The sequence below is a fragment of the Gymnoscopelus braueri genome (genome assembly GCF_963280865.1).
Source record: "Gymnoscopelus braueri genome assembly, chromosome: 11".
Classification (NCBI taxonomy): domain Eukaryota; kingdom Metazoa; phylum Chordata; class Actinopteri; order Myctophiformes; family Myctophidae; genus Gymnoscopelus; species Gymnoscopelus braueri.
In genome coordinates, this window is record NC_137613.1 from 16,025,204 (window position 1) to 16,037,776 (window position 12,573).

General features: G+C 41.6%; 1 protein-coding gene across 1 annotated transcript in view; it reads right to left on the reverse strand.

Annotated features, from left to right (window-relative positions):
* Nucleotides 1-12,149, reverse strand: part of LOC308095473 (solute carrier family 2, facilitated glucose transporter member 1-like) — a gene marked incomplete at both ends in the record, with an annotated part of 20,963 nt that extends 8,814 nt beyond the window's left edge. Inside the window, 4 exons of the mRNA XM_080442531.1 lie at nucleotides 1-52; nucleotides 4,944-5,104; nucleotides 5,742-5,843; nucleotides 12,117-12,149. The exon at nucleotides 1-52 is cut by the window's left edge and continues 189 nt beyond it. Of these exons, the coding sequence (XP_080298657.1) occupies nucleotides 1-52; nucleotides 4,944-5,104; nucleotides 5,742-5,843; nucleotides 12,117-12,149 (348 nt within the window). The remainder of the gene's footprint in view (nucleotides 53-4,943; nucleotides 5,105-5,741; nucleotides 5,844-12,116) is intronic.
* Between the last annotated feature and the right edge of the window lie 424 nt (nucleotides 12,150-12,573).

The following is a 12,573-nucleotide window of genomic DNA, read 5'->3' on the forward strand; positions in this document are numbered from 1 at the left end:
CAGCAGACCACCGATCACAGCCAGTATGTTGACCAAGAACATGGACCGACGTCTGACACAGAGAAAGAAAAGTGATTAGCCTACTGATTGACTGGTTGGTTCAGAACAGTGTTGTATTGGTGAATCTATCTCTGGTCGGACGCTATTTTAAAGACGTCACACGTCGCTTAACACATACACTACAGGTCACAAAATGGACAATTGATTTGCATCTAGGCTCATTCCTATGTTAATTCACCTGGTGTGACACCCAGCATTCGGCAGCCTTTGTAAACTTTGTTGAGGTGTGAACTTAAGGGTTATTTTAATCGATGCATGTGCGTGAGCGTGCTCCTGCTCAAAAGACTGGTGGGACGGCTGTTACTGCGTCCCATGACCAAAGCATCCCTGGTTCAGAAACACCTGATTAACAGGCCAGGTTGCTGAACATCAATCTAAGATAACTTAGATACTGTAGATCAAAAAATACGAATTGATTTATAAATATTTTTGTTTTTTGTTTTATTGATTGATTGATTGATTGATTGATTGATTGATTGATTGATTGATTGATTGATTGATCGATTGATCGATTGATTCATTGATTAATCGATTCATTGATTCATTCATTCATTCATTACACTGAATTTCTTATGAAATAAAACCTTTATGAATAGGAGAAAATAAAACCCATAGACACATCACACAGGTTACAGAAATTATGTGAAAAAACAATGTATTACTGTGTAGAACTTTAAGTCTGAACTTTAAACTTATTGATGACTACAGTAGCTGGTATTGCAAATGATCTTCACTGGGTTGACCCACCCATGTTCATGTGAAGGTCAGTCTATTTCCTCACTGCTAATAGTCCATTGACTCATAGATATTCACTATAGGTCATCGTCTCTGTCTGTCTCTCCCTCCCTCTCTTACTGTGTGAGTTCATGAGAGACATTCAAAGCTGATTTCAACAATAGATGGTGTAATCTATACACAAGAAGCCTTTGAAACCGTCCATTTCAGGAGGATTTGGATTCTCTGTGCACAGCAGCACAAATGCTTTGAGAACAGGCAAAAGCTGAGAACACACCATGTGCTCTTTTGTTTCTATCATTTGTCTTGTTTCTTTGATCTGATCCGATCCGATTTGATTACATTTTGATCTGATTTGGTCCAATTTCCAAACTCGACTGGGTGACTTTCCAATGCATCAAGAACTAAACTGAAAAATTACTTTTCATTGTGATAACGATAAATAACAGGAACTTAAAGTATACTATACGTTAGTTCCCTTGATCCAAGCCAAAACACAATCAATTGATTGATCATTAAAATAAACATGCTCTGAAAAATGCACGCGGCCCCCCCATCTGACCACTTAACCCATTAAGGCCTGAGGTTCAGATTCTCCAAAATGTCTTCTAAATCCTAACAGTTTTCTGAAACACTTATGTTGCTATAATAGCAGTGGTTCTCAAACTTTTTCATGTCAAGGACCTCTAAAATTATATGTATTTGGCCAACCCACCCACCCCCCCAGAAGCAAATATTTGAGTTAAAATGTTTGCTTTAAAAATATGTATATTCAAAGATTTGCACAATACTTCACGATTTTTCAAATATAGCAGATCTACAAGATCTTGTATCTGCTATTTTTGTATAATAAAATAATGGTTTAAGTGGTTACACAGATGCGTTCCCAGTTTTAATGGCTTAACACGGCAGCCATCTGGCTGCTATAACCCTTAAAGTGGATGGATAGCACTTTCGAAATTTTCAAGTGGGCCCTGATCCAGAAAAGGCTAGAAAAACAATAACAAATAATTTAAAAACAAAATGGAGGCATGAAAGAAGAACAAGCCAAGGCCATGTTAAACGGAAGGTATAAAGAGGATCCTGCTTCCATTAAGGTTAATAGCTTTTTTGACAGATCACCTCAACCTAAATTCAGGAAACACAAGAGGACCACAGACACTTTAAAAGGCCATATCAATCCATTTAGCAACGCCAGTAAAAATGTTTCATCTACGTCTGGTCAATACTTGCGAACAAGAGCAGATATCCTTCTGAAAGACAGAAGAGATCTGAGACTTGTTGGTATCATTTGGAAATCTGTCCAATCTTGACCCAGGTATACTCAAAGTGCCCCAACTCAATGTAACGTCCATCGAAACGCTTATATGCTTCTTTTTCATGGACATTGAGTAGTCTTAGTCTACTCTCTTTATAAATGATTTCCTTTGATTGTGTAACAGACAAAGAGAGAGAAGAGAGACGAAAAGAAGAGAGACAACAGAGAAACAGTAGTGGTGAGGTACCCTGGAGCCCCAGTGTAACGCTATGTTGACAGACCCTAGCCACTTAAACCCTACATACTTAGTTGACCGGATTCCCAAGGGCACTATGCTATAGACACCCTCCGGTTTTCCCTCTGCACTAAATATCTTCGCAGGAAATAGCAGATCTACAAGCTCACAACGCATCGCAACGCAATGTATTGTGAGCATATAGATCTGCTACTTTTGCTGAATGTTCCCCCCAGAATTGGGATAATAGGGTTCAAGTGGTTAGTGCACGCTAGTTAATAGTTATGACGTTGCGCAATGAGCCTATAAACTATTGTAATCATATATAGCTAACTAGAAGCTAATGGTAAGTACATTTCTTTGTAGACTTCCCAAAAACATACGGTTTCTGAAGTCAGTTTAACATATTGCTGTCAGCTTCGCAGAACGGAGAGGTGCTCATCAGCTGATCTCCACGGCTGAAATGTAGACGTTCAAAAGAGGTAACATTCGAGACATGCACTGATGTCCGCTATTGCACATGTGTCGTGTCGTGGTATAAATCATGTACAGTATTACGTTAATTATAATGTAATAATGTAATTAAGTAATTTGTTCGACGCTGCTTTCCTAATGATGCATTAATTGCGGAGGAACAATGGACCGTCAATCTGACTGTGTGTGTGTGTGTGTGTGTGTGTGTGTGTGTGTGTGTGTGTGTGTGTGTGTGTGTGTGTGTGTGTGTGTGTGTGTGTGTGTGTGTGTGTGTGTGTGTGGGTGTGTGTGTGTGTATAAGAGAGAGAGAGAGAGAGAGAGAGAGAGAGAGAGAGAGAGAGAGAGAGAGAGAGAGAGAGAGAGAGAATCTGCCCAATACATTGTTGGAGAGCTCACTCTCTCTCTTTCACCAGTGAATACCAATGGTGAACATGTCCCTAACACCATTGCCAGTCCACCCAATAAGTCTCCAAATACGTGTTTCTGTCTCTCGAAGCCCACTCTACTGCCAGGCAGAGCTACAGTAACTCCAGGGAACAAACAATAGAGCTACAATACTTGTGCTGGTGCTATTCTACTGTGAAAATGCTACACTATATGAAACAGCACATGCTAACTATAACATTCACAACACTTACCCAACGTTACGCTTAGTAGAAAAGTAGCTACTGCAAGTAAAAAGGGAATGTATCGGTGATGAAGGAACTGATGAAAATGTTACATACATTGAAACGTCACGTTTCAGTGTACTTTGCACCTTAGTAAAAAAGAGTTAGGTTTAGGGTTAATCTGAGTTGCTCCAGTACCTGCCTTTCTACCTAGGACTGTTCATTTTAAAAGGGATTAAATGTTTTTTCAAGTTAATTAATTAGTTGTTGTTAGCAATGTACACAATGGAAGGAACTTTCCTGCCAGGAATTTGAGCACATTTTATTTTGTAGTCCTTAGAATCTGCTTGATTGATCATGTGAGGATATCCTGCAGTCTTGCGCTAGTTCAACAACTGTTTCTACAAAAGCATTGCATCATGGAGTCACAGCTCACAATGACTTCAAATGGTGGTCACTGTCCAGGCAAAACCCCGGCCACGATCAATGAAGTAGCCTAACCAACCGTTATGATTTGGACCAGTTGCTGAGAGTGGGGAGCTGGGAGGACTAGAAAGATGAATAACCTTGTGTCACCAGGCTTTCCACCACAGAGGAAAGCCTGTTATTCATTCTAAAACTGTGATCCGGTTAGGGAATTTTAGTCTCGCTAGGCGTGCTACGAGTTTGAATAAAAGACAGATATACCAAACGATCATCATACCAAAAGAAACAAAACGATTATACATTACCAAACTATTAATTCATTCATAATACATTTTAATCTAGGGGAATCATTTTGGAGGTGCACGGCTCCCTTGGTTCCGGCTGTGGGTAATTCCGGCCGGCTTATTTCCGCTCCATCAGAAAACCAAAAATTGTATTGATCCCCGGCTAGAAAGATGCTCGACAAACGTCTATACCAGGCGGTCTGTTCACACCAACAACGGGAGAAGACTTAACACAGCGTGCTCCGCAGGTTCTACTTCTTACTAAGCACACTACAGCCTGTAATCGATCACATCGCCAATCAATACATGTCTTCATGTCACCATCACTAAGTAAGAACAACAAAGTCGGCACACTGGATCCATGCTCCAAGGTATTATATTACCAATGAAGAGGCCATAAGGCTGTTCCTCGGTCGGAGGAAGAGCCGTCGGCTGGAAACATCATCATCCTTGGCGGTAATACAATACCTTACCGAAACAGACTTTGTTGTTCTTAGAATTTGTCTCTGCATGCCCAGCAGCATAGACTCCAGTGCATTCCGCAAACTTCCGGATTAGGGCTTTGTCACTATTCGCCAATAGAATGCTACTGTATGTAGAGGACCTGGCCCGACGAAGTGAACGGAGATGACGCAACTCTCCTTGAATGGCTCTGCTTCAAACGCCAGGGAGCAACTTTCATTGAAATGAATAGCTGGGGGGGGGGGCGGGGCAGTCCGCCCTCTAGATATATTATAACTCTAAAAACAAAGGAGAAAAAAAAAATCTGGTTCTCAGATTGAGGAACCACTGCTATAGGTCATCCACTTTTCTTTCCTTTCTTTTTGCTTTTATACACTACAAAGTTTCTCTCTCTCCCTTACCGTCCAAAGGTGTTGGCCATGACGCCCACACTGAACGAGCCCACCATGCCGCCCACGCTGAAGATGGCCACAGAGACGCTCCACACCACGGTCTGGACGCCCGGGGTGATGGGCTCGCCGTAACGCTCCATCCACGTGGCGTTGAAGAAGTTCAACAGTTTCTGGAGGCAGAGGGAATGGACGGAAAGGATGGATGGGAGGAAGATGGGGTCCGTGCGGGTGGGAGGGTAAAGAGAGGATGGGGGGGGATGGGATGTGGGAGTGTGGGAAGGAGGGAGGAAGGAAGGGAAGGATGGAAGAGAATGAACAGAGGGCAGAGGATTGGTTGAATACTTTATTAGTCAGAAATGTAAAGAGCACGGTGGTACAAAACACAAAAGTCTATGGAGACTTGTTTCCATTGTGGTCCTATCTAGGCCTATCCAATTCATCAACAACTGAAGGAAGCCAAACAAAAAGTAAGTTTTACTTTCATGTACCTGTACACAAGATGTAACAACAAAGTACAACCTTGAACCTCGAACATTCACACAATAATACGTGTCATCAATAAATAAAAAAAGTGAAACATTTTAGATTTTTTTTTCATTTGTTTAAATATTTCCCTCTCTCTCTCTCTCTCTCTCTCTCTCTCTCTCTCTCTCTCTCTATATATATATATATCTATATATATATCTATATCAATTTGGCTGAATCGCAAAAAAAAAGTTAAAATGGTTCACAGAAGATAAAAAACTATGGACAAAAATGGTTTATCTGAACTGTAATTGTGGAGTAAAAGTCAAAGCGTTGTCTAACCTGTTCAGGGGCATTGATGACCCCGGTGTTGTATCCAAACTGCAGCGAACCGATGACTGCAGTACCCAATGAGAAGAGCAGGTAGCCTGTTACCTGTTTATTCTGGAGGTTGAAATAGAGGAGAGGAGAGGAAGGATGGATGGATAAGGGGGTCAGGAGAGACAGAATAAGGGCGAGAGAGGCAGAGAAAGACAGGAGAAAAGCAGACACACAAATTTAATATTTTATCAAAGCTTATTACTGGACCTTTTGCCATTACACCCTGCAAACAGACACACCATGACTTCAGGCAGACAGAGACAGTCTCCGGCAGGACAGGTATAGGTTATTGTGGGCCAGCAACGTTCCGAAAACAGGAATCGGCCTGTTATAGCTCCATCATGAGGCTGATTAAAAAAATCGGCCTCCTGTTGGCGCTATAATAGGGCAATGTTAAAAGGGTGCCATTTCTTCTTTGGCCTAGTGGGAATGTGTGTGCAAAATTCACGGAAATCGCACGCTGTGTTTATAGGATTTGAGGCATTTTGTTCAAAACGAAGCACTCCTGCAAACTTTGGAAGCCTAGCTTAGCCAATCAGGATGGAATATGAACAATCTGAAAGACCAGTTTCGTTTAATGACTAGAGATACTGTGTACCGATTTGCCTGATGTTTGGACAAAATCTATAGGAGTACTGTCAAAAAAATAGTTTAGCACAAATCTGCCTCCTGATGGAGCTATAACAGGCCCATGTGCTCTGGCCCATGTGCTCTGGCATCCAGGGAGTGTGTGTGCACAGTTTCACTGCGATCAAGCCAACGGTGCTGGAGATTAGCTGTCCACAGATGGAACCACACACACACGGACGGACGGACGGACGGACGGACGGACGGACGGACGGACGGACGGACGGACGGACGGACAGACGGACGGACGGACGGACGGACGGACAGACGGACGGACAGGGTGCAAAACATAGTCTCGACCATGCCTTTCGGCCTGGTGGTTTCAATGATTATTGCTAACCAGCTATCTGCTTACCACAACACTCTCTCTCTCTCTCTCTGCCCCTTTCTAAAGCATAGCTTGTGAACGGACAATACTGTAAATGTTTGTAGTAGCCTAACTTTTCTAAAATATTGTTTGGGATATTTGTTTTGTGGTCATTTGTGTTATTGTATTACCGCCTCAGTGTTTTGGTCAGATGACATACAACATTGTAACCCTACACCTGTCCAGCCAACTATAGGCCAGGCACCCATCATGTGCCTTGTCTGACTTTGACCTAGAATGCAGGGCGGCCAGAATCGATGCAGCTCAGCAGAAACACAACTGGGAGTTTAAGCCATTAAACAGCCACGTGCCGCGCTACGAGTAACGTGCTACGAGCTTGTAGATCTGCTATTTTTGAAAATTAGTGAAAATGTGTGCAAATCTTTGAATGTATTCTTATTTTAAAGCGAACATTTTTTAATTGCTACTTTAGATCTGCTAGATCTGCTTTTTTTTTGAATAGCCAAAGAAAATAAATAAATATATATATATATATATAATTGTTTGTATATATACATATATACATACTAAATTATTTTTAGGATCATTTATTTAAAAAAAAACATCTTCTGTATACATTGTTGAAAGAAAACAATATGAAAAAATATATATTCTGACAATTTATTTTGCCCAAATAAAACACGAAAACAAAAACGAAATAAAAGTATTTTCTGTTATGCAGTGCTTAAAAACAAAGAAGAGATAGGTTCCTCTAACTAATTTTGAAATATATTAATAACTGTATGTTAGTTAGTAATGTCAGTAATATTCATTTCAGTAGTATGTATTCTACTTTCATTCTGGTCTGGCTGTAGTTTCACTTTATTCGAAAAGATATGTTTTGTCGAAATTAAGTTTTGCAATATCTGTTTGAAAGATGCCTCATCTGTATTTCGTAATGCTGCCAATTTGTCTGCATTGCAACCTAACAGGATTTCAGCCGTCTTGTAGAAAGCAAATTACCCATTCTGAATCTATCGAATCGGTTATTTGCAATTTCAATATATTCTAATCTGTTCGCATTTTCCACAGTAAAAATCATTAGTCCTTTCTGTAATCTTCGTTTTACATTGTGGACACGCTTGATAAATGCAGCTTTCTATATCAATGTCGAAAATGACAAAGACGCTTTTCCCGGCCTTACTGGGTTAAGAGGAGGAGTCAGTGATGTTACAGGACATACACAGTGCTTAGGGAGAAGAAGAGGCATTAAGATCCCATTTACTTCAAGCATAAATCTTCATTTCAGTGCTCCATGTGGAGCCACTCAGTGGACAGCAGCAACTTAACACGACGGCCAGTTAAGTGGTCAGACGGGCGGGCTGGGTGAACGCTTTTGCGATTTTCAAGAACACGGCCCTGGTCTAAAACAGTGGTTCCCAAACTGGGGTTCGGGACACCAAGGGGGGGTCTCCAAATTATTTTAGGGGAGGGGTCCCCAGATGATTTGCTTATAATGTGCAACATTGTTTTCTCACTCAAACCGTAAACAAACCGACATAGGCCTACAGTATAAGTGTACATTAGCCTATACAGGGCATCTGCACATTTCTAAAGTTACAATTTAATGACTTTTAAGACCAAATTGTCAACTACCTAAGAAAGAGGCAAACATTGTGAAAATAGCTGATTTACAAGCTTGTAGTTCGGCTAGCTATTTTCACAATATTTATCTGCGAAACCGAGTCAAACTAAATGTAATGCGTACAATTCCAAGTGTGGGGGGGGGACTAGAGGTTGGGAAGGCTGGCCTATTCACCTGTTTCCTAAGGCTGTGTGCTTTCCACTTCCTGTCGATTTGATCCAATGAAATCCAATGAAACTGGTCAGATGACCAATGATATCCAATGAAATCGAGTGGAAAACACACAGCCTAGGAAACAGGTGAATAGCAGTGGTTCTCAAAGTGGGGTCTGGTGACCCTGCAGGGGTCCTTGGGGGGGACAGCAAAATGAGTTAATATAGCATCACAATAATTTTAACCACTGATACATTAATACACGTTGGCTATTCTTTTTTCTTTTAATAACATTTAAAAAATGTTGAATAATTGTGATACTTAAAGGAGGAGTTCACCCAAAAAATGACTTATTTTCTATCAATTGTACACCCTATGAAGCCTTGAATCCATGGATTCTTTTTTGTTTTTGTCGCATTCCTAAGCTAATAATTTGATTCCCGTCTCCTGCCGGCTAATGTATCCGGTAGGAGACACAAAGTAGATTATTTGTGTCTCCTACCGGAAATACACACGGTCATCAAATTATTGTCTTAGGAATGCCACAAAAACAAAAATAAATCCATGAATTCAAGGCTTCATGGGGTGTGTAATTGATAGAAAATAAGTAATTTTTTGGGTGAACTACTCCTTTAAAAAAAAAAATCCTATTCTGGGGGTCCCTGCATGGCAAAACCTTTTCCAATGGGGGGGGGGGGGTCCTCGGCCAAATACATATCAGTTAGGGGGTCATTGACATTGTTTGAAGACCACTGGCCTATAGCACCAGTCCACTGTGCTGATGTGACACATTGTGACACATTGTGACAGTGTGCAGAGAGAGGCGTCATGCTGACAGGACACAATGTATTGTTGGAGGTTATATGAGACACTGGGAGGCCTGAACGGATCCTCAGGTGATCTGCTGCCCTTGGACCACCTCTAGTGTGCTTGTTTGTTTGTTTGTGTGCGTGTGTGTGTGTGTGTGTGTGTGTGTGTGTGTGTGTGTGTGTGTGTGTGTGTGTGTGTGTGTGTGTGTGTGTGTGTGTGTGTGTGTGTGTGTGTGTGTGTGCGTGTGCGTGTGTGTGTGTGCGTGAATCAATGGTTATTTCATTCATAATCGTTTGTATGTATGTACGTGAACCAGTGGTTAATCCATTCATTCAATTCAACAGAGGCTGATCTCTCTCTCGTGTGTGTGTGTGTGTGTGTGTGTGTGTGTGTGTGTGTGTGTGTGTGTGTGTGTGTGTGTGTGTGTGTGTGTGAGAGAGAGTTGTGTGTGTTAACTCAATGTTAATCTCTCAGCACTAAACATCTCATGCCTTAAACATGCAGTGTTGCTGTTACTAGGAATAAACACAGGAAGTGGACTAAGAAAGGGGAGGAGTCAAACTGAGCTCCTGTTTCTACACAAAAAAGGAGGTGGTACCCCCAGAGGCAAGGAGAAAAAAAACTCTTCTGCACTATTTAAATTAACTCAGTCATAGCATGAAATTCAGAACATGACCACATACTTTTGTCCACTCACTGTTAATGCATTTTTTAGCTCCTTTGCCAGCAGGCCTTTACATTTTTGCAATGCAGCCTGTTGAGATTTATGTGGCATTTAGGAGAAGTCAATAATCAGGGCTGTCCAAAGAGATGGAGAGATATTATAAATTAATCTTCTGTCAGGGCAACGAAGCGTCTTGTTTACTGTGAGTCTGGCCTCACACATTAGGAATATTGAGTGTCAAATATACAGCAGGCGTTTATTTTTTGAAATGTTTATTTTAAGATAACCAATTTCCCACTTCTCAGATTCAACATAATATATATGAATCATTAATGACTCTGTTGATTCTGTATCCAGCAATGGTGGAGCATTGACCTTCTAAACTTCTAACCAAATATCACTGTCACTCTCTAAAACAGACAGACATATACATTTGACCAATTAGACCACTGTTTTTCAACCTGGGGCCCACCCTTATGGGTCTGTAACTCTGAGAGTGTACAAATGGAACCAAATGGATCCATTTGGTTCCATTTTTACACTCTCAGAGTTAGATTAACACTGTGATAGTACAGTGTAGATTGTAATATCACCATTGTGCACTCTCTGTGTTGCAGACCTGAAAAGGGTCCATTTGGACCGCTGGTGGTCTCCGGATCCGACATTGAGAACCAGAGCCACCAGAAATTATATTAATAAATTAATAAAAGCAGTGGGTCTTCTGTACATGTCTATGAACCCCACCCCCGCTCCGCTGTGGCTGTCCTGACCTCAATTTCACCTTCCTCTCTTCCTCTCTTCCTCTCCCTCTCTGCCCCCCCCCCTTCTCTTTTTGTAAGCTCACCATGACTCAGTAGAAACTAAAGTGGGGTCACATGACATCAACTATATCAACCTCATGTTTGGTTGAGGAAGCGACCCAGTGCGCCTATAATGTCAACAAACGATGGCAGCCACGGCATGGCTGATGCAACCATGTAGTAATACCTTTATTTAAGCCAAAATGACGTAAATCACAATGACGTTACAGATGTTGCAACGTGAGCAATCAGGGGTCAACCTGTGATGGACATTTTTGTCCATTTTGAATTCAACTTTTGCCGAGGACATACAGTACAAAGTGAGCGGGTCAAGAATATTACCAGACACACATAGACCTAAAAACTACAATGCATACTATAGTGGACTCCTAATGTACCATAGTGTCTATGCCCATGTGCTACACATTTTAAAACAATAGTATTTCTGTATGAATTAAATCAGAGTGAATTGGGTCTTGATCAGTGCAATGTTTCATTGCACATTATATGAACAAACTAAGGACATTGTTTTTCAGAATCTTGCCAATTCAGCTACAACAAAATTATAATGTACTGTAACTTGGACCCAAAAAGTTAAATAAAAGAAAGTTTCCGTTCCTGCAAGTTGATTTTCATATCATGCTGAAATGCATGAAAACCAGTGGTCTCCTGAAAGGTCTAGGAAATAAACGTAATGCTGAGAAGATTATAGACAGTAATGGAAAGTATTCTTCAAAGGCTTAAAAGATTAGTGGGCGGGACCTATTTCTTACAAAAAACACCACATATCATGAACGCAGAATCAATTCAACCCCAAATTGGAATTGAATGTTGATGGGCCTACCCTACTGTGTATAGAGACACACCTCCAAAAGCACTTTCAGTTCTGCCCATAGGAGGCACCACATATGCAAAATGTTGCACTGTGTGTCGTAGAAATGCTAACATCCCCCTTGCACTCCTTCACGCCCCCAACCGACGACTTACACAGACCTGGCTATTCAACCCAGCCTTGCGGAAATATGCGCCCTTTTCTAATTTGATGCGCAATGTTTTGTCTCATAAATGTCACAGTCTTGCACAACACAGTTTCGTTTTGAAATTGCTTACAAATAGGCTTCAACTCATCTCTTTGTGAATCTTTGATGTTGTGATGATATATCTTGCTTTCCTGATTTCCTTTTCATCCCTCTCTCTTTTGGCTTCGGCGTTTTTAAACGATGCCCACGTTTAATCTCACACACACAGCTCAGAGCCAGATCCCTCCTTCACCTCCCCCACACACCCCACCCACCCACCCAACCACACTTCCAAGAGTGCTGCATCTCACCCTTCCCTTACTCCTCCATTCCCCTGCTGCCATAGTAACCGTCTGGATGTGACAGCCTAGAGCAGACCTAAACAAACATAACATGAGGGACTGAGACATGGTGATACTTGTGTTCGAGTGTGTGTGTGTGTGTGTGTGTGTGTGTGTGTGTGTGTGTGTGTGTGTGTGTGTGTGTGTGTGTGTGTGTGTGTGTCTGTGTGTCTGTGTGTCTGTGTGTCTGTGTGTGTGTGTGTGTGTGTGTGTGTGTGTGTGTGTGTGTGTGTGTGTGTGTGTGTGTGCGCGTGTGCGCGTGTGTGTGCGTGTGTGTGCGTGTGTGAATGTGGGGACGAGCAAGCATAGGGTGTGAGCCCTATGTCCATTTGTCCACTCTCAGAGTTACAGAACTGTAAGTGTCCATGTGGTTCCATTTGTCCACTCAGTTACAGACCAGAGAGTTGTTGAAATTGTGATACAGATA